At 61.2% G+C, this 10,661-nt stretch overlaps 3 protein-coding genes across 3 annotated transcripts; 2 read left to right on the top strand and 1 right to left on the bottom strand.

The window, feature by feature from the left end:
* Window positions 1-61: 61 nt before the first annotated feature.
* On the bottom strand, window positions 62-2,499 carry ACTMAP (actin maturation protease). Its single transcript, XM_075020131.1, has 6 exons — window positions 2,273-2,499; window positions 1,228-1,296; window positions 1,016-1,140; window positions 799-928; window positions 646-716; window positions 62-526 (listed from the first exon to the last, which is right to left on the bottom strand). The coding sequence occupies exons 1-6, from the start codon at window positions 2,419-2,421 to the stop codon at window positions 138-140; spliced, it is 933 nt and encodes a 310-aa protein (XP_074876232.1). The 5' UTR covers window positions 2,422-2,499; the 3' UTR covers window positions 62-137.
* An 89-nt stretch (window positions 2,500-2,588) lies between these two features.
* SNRPA (small nuclear ribonucleoprotein polypeptide A) lies at window positions 2,589-5,082 on the top strand. The gene is made up of 7 exons (XM_075020133.1): window positions 2,589-2,639; window positions 3,037-3,126; window positions 3,214-3,386; window positions 3,960-4,136; window positions 4,221-4,394; window positions 4,578-4,666; window positions 4,763-5,082. The coding sequence occupies exons 2-7, from the start codon at window positions 3,054-3,056 to the stop codon at window positions 4,920-4,922; spliced, it is 846 nt and encodes a 281-aa protein (XP_074876234.1). The 5' UTR covers window positions 2,589-2,639; window positions 3,037-3,053; the 3' UTR covers window positions 4,923-5,082.
* Window positions 5,083-5,419: 337 nt separating this feature from the next.
* Window positions 5,420-10,608, top strand: RAB4B (RAB4B, member RAS oncogene family). The gene is made up of 8 exons (XM_075020280.1): window positions 5,420-5,681; window positions 7,143-7,223; window positions 7,813-7,927; window positions 8,600-8,662; window positions 8,758-8,912; window positions 8,999-9,094; window positions 9,234-9,364; window positions 9,505-10,608. Exons 1-7 carry the CDS (start codon window positions 5,666-5,668, stop codon window positions 9,347-9,349), a joined length of 642 nt encoding a protein of 213 aa, XP_074876381.1. The 5' UTR covers window positions 5,420-5,665; the 3' UTR covers window positions 9,350-9,364; window positions 9,505-10,608.
* Window positions 10,609-10,661: the final 53 nt, after the last annotated feature.

The raw sequence follows: 10,661 nt of genomic DNA, 5'->3' as shown, positions 1-10,661 counted from the left end.
CCCCCCCAGATCCCCCCAACCCCCAGATCCCCCCCGCCCCCGCACAAGGGGAAACCCCCACCCCTAAAACCCCCTCGAAACAGCACAACCAACACCAGTCGTGTGTCCCCCCCCACCTTTCCTTCAACCAGCCCTATTTATTGAGGGGGGGGCTGTGTGCCCCCCCCTTCAATCCGGGGGTGCAGCAGCACGACCCTTCCTCTCAGGCCAACCTCCAGCCCCCCCGGGGGGAGGACGTAATGATGGCCGTCGTTCTCCCGATGGGGGCTCAGCTCCTTCAGCTGCACGTTGCTGCCATGAAGCCCCCCCAACTCCCAAAGTTGACAACGGGGGCTCTTCCCCTGCTGCGCCAACACCAAAACCCCCTCTATCGGTTGTGTCCCCCCCCAAAATAATTCTTCGCCCCCCCCCAATATCGTTCCATCCCCCTCAAACCACGACGAGGGGGGATGGAAGAGATTGGGGATTTCGGGATCTTGCCGGTAGCTCGGGCTCAATACCTCGCTGCGGATGCCTAGCAAAACACCTTGGGGGGGGGACGGACACGGGGGGGGGAATGTCACACTTGGGGTGCCCCTCCTGCTGCAAATGGGACCCGCACACACACCTGGGGGGGTGCAGTAGCCTTTCCATCCCCCCCCTTACCCGTCAGCACAGCCCAGTGGGCTTTGTGGCCACGACGGCAGCAAGGTTCGTGGTTACTGTCCTCGTCGTAGCTGGGGTGACGTTAAGGGGGGGCTTAGGGGGGATATCGGGGTGAATTGGGGTCCCCCCCCAAAAGAACAGACAGCAGGATACGGCACGAGGAGGGGGAGCCCCCCAAGGAGGTGACGCAAGATCCGAGGCCGGTTGGACCCTTCCAAACCCCCCGAAAGTAACTCGGCATGACAAGGGAAAAGCTCCTCAGCCAGCACCGCCATGTCAGCCGCTGCGGGGACAAAATTAGAGGGGGGGGGGCTAGAACCCCCCACCCCACCCCAAAAAAGGGTGTGTGTGTCCCCTCATCTCACCGTACCTGAGAACATCTCGCCCCGGGCAGTGAAGCCGCGTTCCCGCGCCGTCCCCACCAGCTCCTCCAGCCCCACACCGTGGGTGGGGGCAAGCAGCGACGCCGCCATCCATAGGGCCACCAGCCCGCACCTTTGGGGGGGGCGGGGGCCACAGGTTGGGGAGGGTCCAACACCCCCATATTGTGTGTCCCCCCCCAGTAAAAAAAAAACCACTTACTGGGGTCCGTCTTGGATGAGGGGCGGTGCCGGGCGGTGGAAGAGGAGCCATTTCAGGGGGCTGCTGAGGCTGGGGGAGGGGGGGGAGGTTTAGGGGGGGCAGGGGATGCCCCTGGGAAGCTGAGGCAGGATGGGGGGCCCCCCCCCAAGTCGTGGGGATGCCCCAGTGAGCCCCTCCCCCCCGCCACCCATAGAAGGGGGGAATCCTCCAGCTACACCTGCCCCCCACCCCAATCAGTAAGGTCTACCCACCCCGCACCCCGGGTCAGGCAAGACCCAGGACACCCTCGCCCCCCCCCCCCAGTTCAGGCTGGACCCAGGACCCCCCCCTCAGTTCAGGATGGGCCCAGAACCCCCCCAGACCCCCCTCTCCCTGTGCAGGCCAGACCCAGGACACCCCCCCCAGGTTAAGGCCAGACCCAAGAACCCCTGTGGTTCAAGGGAGGCCCAGGACCCCCCCCGGGACCCCCCTGCAGTTCAGACCAGGCCCAGGACACCCCCCCCCAGAGGATCCCCCCCTCCCCGTGCAGGCCAGACCCAGGACACCCCCCCCAGGTTAAGGCCAGACCCAAGAACCCCTGTGGTTCAAGGGAGGCCCAGGACCCCCCCCGGGACCCCCCTGCAGTTCAGACCAGGCCCAGGACACCCCCCCCCAGAGGATCCCCCCCTCCCCATGCAGGCCAGACCCAGGACACCCCCCTCGGTTCAGGGTGGATCCAAGACCCCCCTCCAGTTCACGGTGGGCCCAGGACCCCCCCCCCGGTTAAGGGCGGACCTAAGACCCCCCCCCAGTTCAAGGTGGGCCCAAGACCCCCAGCCGGGACCCCCCCCGCAGTTCAGGGTGGGCCCGGGACCCCCCCCCCCCGAGCTTCCCCCGCGGTTCAGGCCAGACCCAAGACTCCCCCCTGTTCAAGGTGGGCCCAGGACCCCCCCCGGGACCCCTCCTGGTTCAGGCTGGACCCAAGACCCCCTCGGGACCCCCCCCGCCCCGGTGCAGGCCGGGCCCAAGACACCCCCCCCCCTCCCCGGCCCTCCCCGGCCCCCACCTCTCCCGGCGCCGCCGCAGCAGCTCCCGGACGCCGCCGTCGTCCCCCAAGGCGGCCCCGGCCCGTTCCAGCGCGTCCCGTAGGACCCGGCCCGGCGGGGGGGGCGGCGGCGGCGCGGGGGGCGGCGGCGGCGGCGGAACCTGGGCCATACGAAGGTCAAAGGGCAGCGGGACGGAAACGCGAGGTCAGAGGTCAAAGGCTTCCCCTCCCGCCCGCCGGCTAGGCCGCCCTCGTTGTGATTGGCCAGCGCCCCAGGTACCCGCCTCGCTCTGATTGGAGGAGACGGCGGTGGGCGGGCGGGAGAGGCGTTGCCGCGCGGCTATTGGCTGGTTAGAGGCGGTGCACGCGGCTGAGGCGGTGGCGGGCGGTGAGGGGCCGCGCTGGGCCCGGAGGGGCTCCGGGGGGTTCTGAGGGGGTCCAAGTGGGGTGTGAGGGCTCCGACACGGACACGATGTCCCCACGGGGTGGGAGGACCCGGGTGGAGCGACCCCGGGGCTGAGGGGGGGGGGAATTAACCCTTTTTTTACCGGGGGGGTAATTAACCCTTTTTTTACCGGGGGGGGTAACCCCTTCCTCACTGGGAGGGCCTGGGGCATTCCCCAACCTCCCCACACAGCTTTTGCCCATCCCTGGGGCCGCTTTCCTACGGGGGGGGGAGGGGGTGTCCTCCTTCCCCGAGTAGCCCGTGGGGGTTGGGGGCTTAAGGGGAGGGGGGGCCAGCCCCCCCTCAGCCTCCCCTCCAGCCCCCCCATGTCTCCCCGCAGGCTGGGGGGGGCCCGATATGGCAGTGCAGGATCCGCGCCCCAACCACACCATTTACATCAACAACCTGAATGAGAAGATTAAGAAGGATGGTAAGGGGGGGGGGCGGGGTGAGGGGGGGGGGTCTTGCCTTCCTGCCGGCTCACCCTCCTCCTCCTCCTTCTTTTTTTTCTCCCCAGAGTTGAAAAAATCCCTCTATGCGATTTTTTCGCAATTCGGTCAAATCCTGGATATCCTCGTGTCGCGCAGTTTGAAGATGAGGGGTCAGGCCTTCGTCATCTTCAAGGAGATCAGCAGTGCCACCAATGCCCTGCGCTCCATGCAGGGCTTCCCCTTCTACGACAAACCCATGGTGAGCCCCCCCCACCAAAATCCTCATAGAGCCACCTCAAATCCTTGTGGACCCCCCCCCAGATCCACGTGGAGCACCGCCAGTCACCACAGAGCCCTTCAAATCCCCATGAAGCTGCCCCAAATCCCCATGGAGCCATCCTAAATCTTCATAGAGCCCCTCCATATCACTATGGAGCCCTCCAGATCCCTGTGGAGACACCCAAATCCTTGTGGAGCACCTCCACATCCCCATGGTGACCCCCAAATCCTCATAGAGCCTCCAAAATCCCCATGGAGCCGCTCCACATCTCTGTGGAGCCCCTCCAAATCCTCATGGAGCTATCCCAAATCCTCATAGAGTCCCCCAAATCCCCATGGAGCCCCCAAAATCCTTGTGGAGCTCCTCCGCATCCTTGTGGAGTGCCTCCACGTCCTCACAGAGCCCTCCCAAATCCCTGTGGAGCACCCAAAATCACCATGGAGCTATCCCAAATTCTTGTGGAGTCCCCCCAAATCCTCATAGAGCCCCCCCAAATCCTCGTGGAGCCCCCCCAAATCTGTTCCCACTCACCCCTTGCTTTTTTCCCCATAGCGGATCCAGTACGCCAAGACGGATTCGGATATCATTGCCAAAATGAAAGGAACATTTGTCGAACGCGACCGGAAACGAGAAAAAAGAAAACCCAAAAATCAAGACACACCGGCAGCAAAGAAAACCGCAGCTGGAACTGGAGCGGCGGCAGCAGGCGGCGTTCAGGGAACCGTCCCGGTGAATTGAGGGAGGGTTTTTGTGTAGTGCATTTTGGTTTGAGGGGGGGTTTTATGGGCACTGAGCCCCTCTTTTTTCCCACAGGGAATGCCGCCGTTGAACCAGGCTCCCCGTATGATGCACCATATGGCGGGGCAGCCCCCCTATATGCCCCCGCCGGGGATGATCCCCCCACCTGGCATGACTCCCGGTGGTATTCCCCCGGGGGCCATGCCCCCCCAGCAAGTGATGCCGGGCCAGATGCCCCCGGCGCAGCCAGTGAGTAACGGGATTCCCGGCACAACTCCCCCCTCTCCCCAAAGTTTGATGCTGAACGAGCTGCGGCATCTAAAAAACCGTCCCGAACCAGGAGGGAGATGGGGGGCGGGGTGTGTGTGAGCTTTTTGGGGGGGCTCCCCTGCCTCCTTTTGGGGCTGACACCCCCTTTTTCCCCCACCCCAGTTATCGGAGAACCCACCGAATCACATCCTCTTCCTCACCAACCTGCCTGAGGAGACCAACGAGCTGATGCTCTCCATGCTCTTCAACCAGTGAGTTTCTCGGGGTGGGGGCAAAACAGGACCCCGGGGAGGGGTCTGGGGGGGCCTGTTGACACCTGTGCCCCCCCCCCACCTTTCTCCCTCCAGGTTCCCTGGTTTTAAGGAGGTGCGGTTGGTACCGGGCCGGCACGACATCGCCTTCGTTGAGTTCGATAACGAGGTGCAGGCAGGGGCTGCCCGCGATGCCCTCCAGGGCTTCAAGATCACCCAGAACAACGCCATGAAGATCTCCTTCGCCAAAAAGTGACCCCCCCCCTCCAAAACCCAACCCCTCCCACCCCTTCAAAACACCCCGCCAGCCCCCTTGCTACCCCCCCTTTTCCCCTGTCCCACCCCCCCCCCCGAAGGTAAGTTCGCCCCAAGGCGGCCGACCCTTCCCCCCCCCCTTCCTTTGCCCCCACCCCTTCCTTCACCCCCCCCACCTCGCTAACCCCCCGGGGGGTCTGCCCCCCCCCCTTCCCCCTCTAAGCATTGTACCCAGGGTCTCTTTGCAGACATTGCACCTGGAGCCTCTTTACCCGCCCCTCCCCCAAAATAAACCCCTCTGTGTCCCACTGCTTGTTTGCTCTGCTGCTGGTGGGGAGGGAGGGGGGGGCATGGATTAGGGAGGGGAGCTGGAGTCAGGGCTGGAGGGGGGGAGTTGGGGGTCGGGGTTAGGGCCAGGGTCAGGACTGGGGGGGGCCCAGGGCTGGGGGGGATTTGGGGTTGGGGGAGGGTCTCCAGGCGCTGGGGGGGCTTTGTGGACGGCCCCCCCAAGCGGCTCAGGGCCGGGCGGAGTTTAGGACCGAGGATCCCGGCGCCCCTCTAGCCCCGCCCACGCGTATTCGCCACGCCTTCTTTCTTGGAGCCTGGCCCCGCCTTTCTGCTGGTGTCCACCTCTTCGCGCAGGCGCGCAGAACCCGGAAGCGGCTCGCCTGGGCGCCGCCATATTGTGCCCGCTCCCTTCCGTACGGCCCGGTGGCGGCGGGGCCCGGCCCGGCGGCTCCAGCCATGTCCGAGACCTACGGTGGGTCGGGGGGACCCCGGGGGGGCTCCAGCCGGCCTGGTAGGGGGATGTCAGGGCTGGGGGGGGCCCTATGTGGAATAGAGGCCCTATAGGGAGGGTGTAGGGCCCTGCGTGGGGTGGAGGCCCTACAGGGGGTCTGTGGGGCCTATAGGGGCTCTGTGGGCCCCTGTGTGGGATTGGGGGGGTGGTCCGTGGGGTCCTTTGTGGGATGGGGGCCCTGTAGGGAGTGTGTAGGGCCCTGTGTGAGCTGAGGGGGGTGTCTGGGGGGCCTATAGTGGGTCTGTGGGGCTCTTGTGTGGGATGGGGGGGAGGTCTGCAGGGTCCTATAGGGTGTCTGTGGGGCCCTGTGTGGGATGGGGGCCCTATACAGAGCGTGTGGGGCCCTTGTGTGGGATGCAGGGGGTGTCTGTGGGGCCTTATAGGGGATATAGGAGCCCCATAGGGAGTGTATTAGGCTCCTGTGTGGGATGAGCGGGTGTCTGAGGGGCCCTATAGGGGATATAGGGTTCCCATAGGGAGAGTATTGGGCCTCTGTGTGTGATGGGGGCCATATAGCGGGTCTGTGGGGCCCTGTGTGGGATGAGGGGTGTCTGTGAAGCCCTATAGGGTATGTAGGAGCCCCATAGAGAGTGTATTAAGGTTCCTGTGTGGGATGGGGGGGTGTCTGTGGGGCCCTGTAGGGGATATAGGGTTTCCATAGGGAGTGTATTGGGTCCCTGTGTGGGATGGGGGCTATATAGGGGGTCTGTGGGGCTCTTGTGTGGGATGGGGGGGGGTGTCTGTGGGGCCCTATAGGGAATATAGGGACTCCATAGGGAGCATATTGGGCTTCTGAGTGGGATGGGGGCCTTATGGGGGACTGGGAGGCCCTGTGTAGGACAGGACGGACAGTCTGGGAGGCCCTATAGGGGGTCTGTGGGGCACTGTGCGGGATGGGGGCCCTATTGGGAGCATATAGGGCTCCATATGGCGCCCTGCAGCGTATGGCTCTGTTGAAACTCTGTGGGACGGGGCCATACAGGGAGCATACAGGGCTCTGCATAGGGGTGCAGGGCAGGTGGGGGGCACTTGAGGCCCCTATAGGGCACTTATGGGGCAAGTGGCCATGGGGTGTTGCCTTTCACAGCGCCCCCGCTTTCCTCCCAGGCCACAAAGGTTCACGGGGGACCCGATGCTGGGAGGTGACACTCCACACGTGGGGGATTTGGGGCCCTTTCAGTGCCTCCTGCTTTTGCCGGGCACCGAATCAAGGGCAAAAAATGCTTCTTGGGGGCTTTTCTGGGTGTTTTTTGCTGTGTTTGAAAGGGAGGGAGCGGAGACAGGTGTGAAATCGCTTCCCTGAGGTCGTTCGCCTCTGTGGGGGCTGCTCCTCATGGCCATTACCCCCATCCCGCTGCTGCTTGACACACCTTGAGTGTAAAAACACCTTTTTTTTTTTTTTTTTTTTATCTTCCTCTTCAGATTTCCTCTTCAAGTTCCTCGTGATAGGGAGTGCCGGCACAGGGAAGTCCTGCCTCCTCCATCAATTCATCGAAAACAAATGTAAGTTGGTTTATTTTGGGTTTTATTGCTGCTGCGCCGGCTCTCTCCCAACCAGATTTGTCTCTCAGGCTGCTGGAAAACACTGCCGAAATATTTCTTTGCGGGACCTTTTGCCAGTGGAAAAAAAAAAGTGGGGTTTGTTGTTTTGCTGGGGTTGTTTTTTTTGTGTTCTGGAGCCTCAACCCTTCCTTGCCAGGCCCAGCGCTGGAAAAGAGCTTTTACGCTTTGGTGGATAAACAGAGCTTTGCCACAAAATGCTGAAACTTTGCCTCTCTCTTTTCTGAAACCTTCGATTTGCTTTTGTAACAGGGCGGAGGAAGGCTTTGAGCTCGCTTAATTGGAAGTGAAATGCCAGGCACCCCTCCTCCTCAGTGCTATGCGGGTTTAATTTCACGTATGCTGGCACGGTCCTCGCTTGCAAAATCGTCTTGTAACGAGCTTCCCATCGCTGGGGGATAATCCAGGCGGCAAAGTCGTGCTGGAGCAGGGCGGGATTTGCCCAAGGAGCTGAGATCCCAGGCATGGTGGGAAGCCCGATTGTTCTTTCGTAGCCAGCCAGTAGCACATCGGGCACCTCTTATTTCTGCAGTCAAACAAGATTCGAACCACACGATTGGGGTGGAATTCGGCTCTAAGGTTGTCAACGTCGGCGGGAAGACAGTGAAGCTGCAGATCTGGGACACGGCCGGGCAGGAGAGGTTCAGGTAAAGAAAAAAAAAAAGCACCTCGTAGTGCCAGAGCTGTGCACAAACACTTGTCTTCAATGTCCGCTGGCTTTTGGGGGGCTTTTTTCTCCTTTTTTTTTTTTTTTTTTTTTTAAACTCCCTTTCCAAAAGGAAACTGGGTGCCAGCACCTCAATCTCTCTCTCGGGGCCCAAAAGCCACCACAGCAGTCAAGGTGCCGAGCACAGGGGGACGATCCCTTCCCTAGTCCTGCTGGCCACGCTATTCCTGATACATGCCAGGATGCTGTTGGCCACCTGGCCACACTGCCGGCCCATCTTCAGCCGATCCTTTTCCAGCCTGGGGTTCTTGTGACCCAAGCACAGGACCCGGTGCTCAGCTTTATTGAATCTCCTCAACCCATCAATCCAACCTGTCTGGATCCTTTTATAGAGGTTTCCTTGGCAAACCGAGGGTGCTGGAGAACCGGAACTCACCCAGCAATTAAATAAGAATATTGGCAGCCTGCTTGAGATGAGGGTCCTAATAACTCTGGTTTGGGACCAGTCCTGTCCCCGCTCAAGTCACCTGTGGAGCTTTTCCTCCCTTCCAGGCAGCACAGCCCACGAAGGGCCCCTGATCTCAAACTGGAGGGGGGGGGGGGGGGTTGGTTCTCTCGTTTGTGCCTCCTGTCTCCTCCTCTTTCTCCTCAGGTCGGTGACTAGAAGCTACTACCGGGGTGCGGCTGGTGCACTGCTTGTGTACGATATCACCAGGTGGGTTCCCCGGCCGCGGAGCCCTGACCCCCTTGGTGCTGGGGAAAACTGGGGCTCGGCACCCCACCCTCCTGCTTCTGCCCTCCCCCATCCAGCCGGGAGACCTACAACGCGCTGACCAACTGGCTGACGGACGCCCGCACCCTCGCTAGCCCCAACATCGTCATCATCCTCTGCGGTAACAAGAAGGATTTGGATGCTGACCGGGAGGTGACGTTCCTGGAGGCTTCGCGCTTTGCCCAAGAGAACGGTGAGGGATGCGGAGAGAAACGCTGGCTCCCATGGCATCCCGTGGCTAATTACAGTTGAAGTAACGAGCCTTTTCTTACTAACCAGAGCTCATGTTCCTGGAGACCAGTGCCCTGACGGGAGAGAACGTGGAAGAAGCCTTCTTAAAATGTGCGAGGACCATATTAAACAAAATTGAATCGGGTACGGCAGCTCTGATTTGGCTTTTCCAGGGTGGGGAAGGGAGGTTTTGGGTCCCCGTGGGATGAGGAGGTTTTGGGTCCCAGCAGAAGTTTTAATCCTTCCCCTTGCTTCCCTCCCGGGCTTTTTCCATCCGACTCAGGTGAGCTTGACCCGGAGAGGATGGGCTCAGGGATCCAGTACGGAGACGCCTCCCTTCGCCAGCTGCGGCAGCCCCGGGGAGCCCAGGCGCAGAGCCGGCAGCAGTGCAGTTGCTAAATGCCTGTGCCCAAGGTGAGACCCCCTGCACCGGGAGCGGGGGGAGCTGCCTGGCCCACCCCAACTTGCACCCTGATCGTGGGAGAAGGGGTCACGGTATCGCTACAAACCTCTTTTTTTTTTTCTCATTTGTTTTTCTTTTTCCCCACCGCCAGGACCACGTGCCTCGCTCGCCGAGCCCCCCCAGCTTCCCCAGGAGCGCGCCCCTGCCACCCCCCCGTACCATTTGCCCCCTTCTCATCCCAAGAAGCCCCAGGACTCTCGAGTTTACCTCCGTGGCAAACGCCTTGTTTTGATTGTATTTGACCGAGGTGGCTTCTGGCAAACACTCCTCGCCCGCTGCTCATTGTCCCCCCCCACTACGGCTGCTGGCCTGGTGGGCTATGTTGTGTGTCGTCCCCCCCTCCACACACCCCCTGAGCAGGTTGGGTTGTATTCAGCTTGTTTAAAAACAAAACAAAACACTCCTCCAAGATGCTACTGGCAACGTTTCGGGGTGCTTGAATGAAGCGGGGGTCCCTGCCTCATGCAGAGTGGGGGGACAGGCCCCCCCCTGCAGTGTGGCCAAGAGGGATGGCTCATCCCCAAGTGCTGGGGCAGGGAGGGTGTCCCCTGCCCAGCTTCCTGGGTTTTGCCTTTTTTTTTGTGTGTGTGCGTGCGTGGTTTCCACTTTGCATTTCCACTTCCCACCCGCCACCATGCGAGAAAAGGTGGATTTTAATTTTTTTTTTATTGGGGGGGGGGGACGGACATGACGGACACAATGTTGTCAAACCCTCCACTGTCACTTCAGGGAGTGGGGGACAGGGACTTCACTTGCCTGCGCTGGAAGCTACTTGCCTGTTCCCAGACCCCCCCTTGCCTCCTCCCTGCAGGATGAGCCCCTCAGGGCTGGGGGGGTCCCAGGCACCCATGGGGGCTCTGATTTCCCCACCCTCCTTCTCTGGGGACAGCATCTCCCTCCAGCTCCGTCCACCTCCACCCAGGTCCCTGTCCCCCACCCCAAAGTGTGTGTGTGGGGGCATGCGTTTCTTTTTTGCTTCTCTTTGTGTTATTTATTGCACTTGCCAGGGTGGGGGGTTCCTGGGGGGGCCAGAGCTGTGTCCCAGTTTGTTTTTTGTTTTGTTTTTTTTTTTTTCCCCTCTGGAAAAAGGAGGGGAAAAAAAAAAAAAGCACAAGAAACACCAAAAAAAGCAAGTTTCCCTCCCCTCCAGGCTGTGAAAATGTGACTCTCGTACATAAAGTATTAATGTTTTCCAGTGCGTGGCTCCGCTGTTTGGTTCTTTTGGGGCAGGGGTAGGGGGGAGCAACC

This window comes from Buteo buteo, chromosome Z (genome assembly GCF_964188355.1).
Source record: "Buteo buteo chromosome Z, bButBut1.hap1.1, whole genome shotgun sequence".
Taxonomy (NCBI): domain Eukaryota; kingdom Metazoa; phylum Chordata; class Aves; order Accipitriformes; family Accipitridae; genus Buteo; species Buteo buteo.
This window is presented reverse-complemented; position numbering and strand designations above follow the sequence as displayed.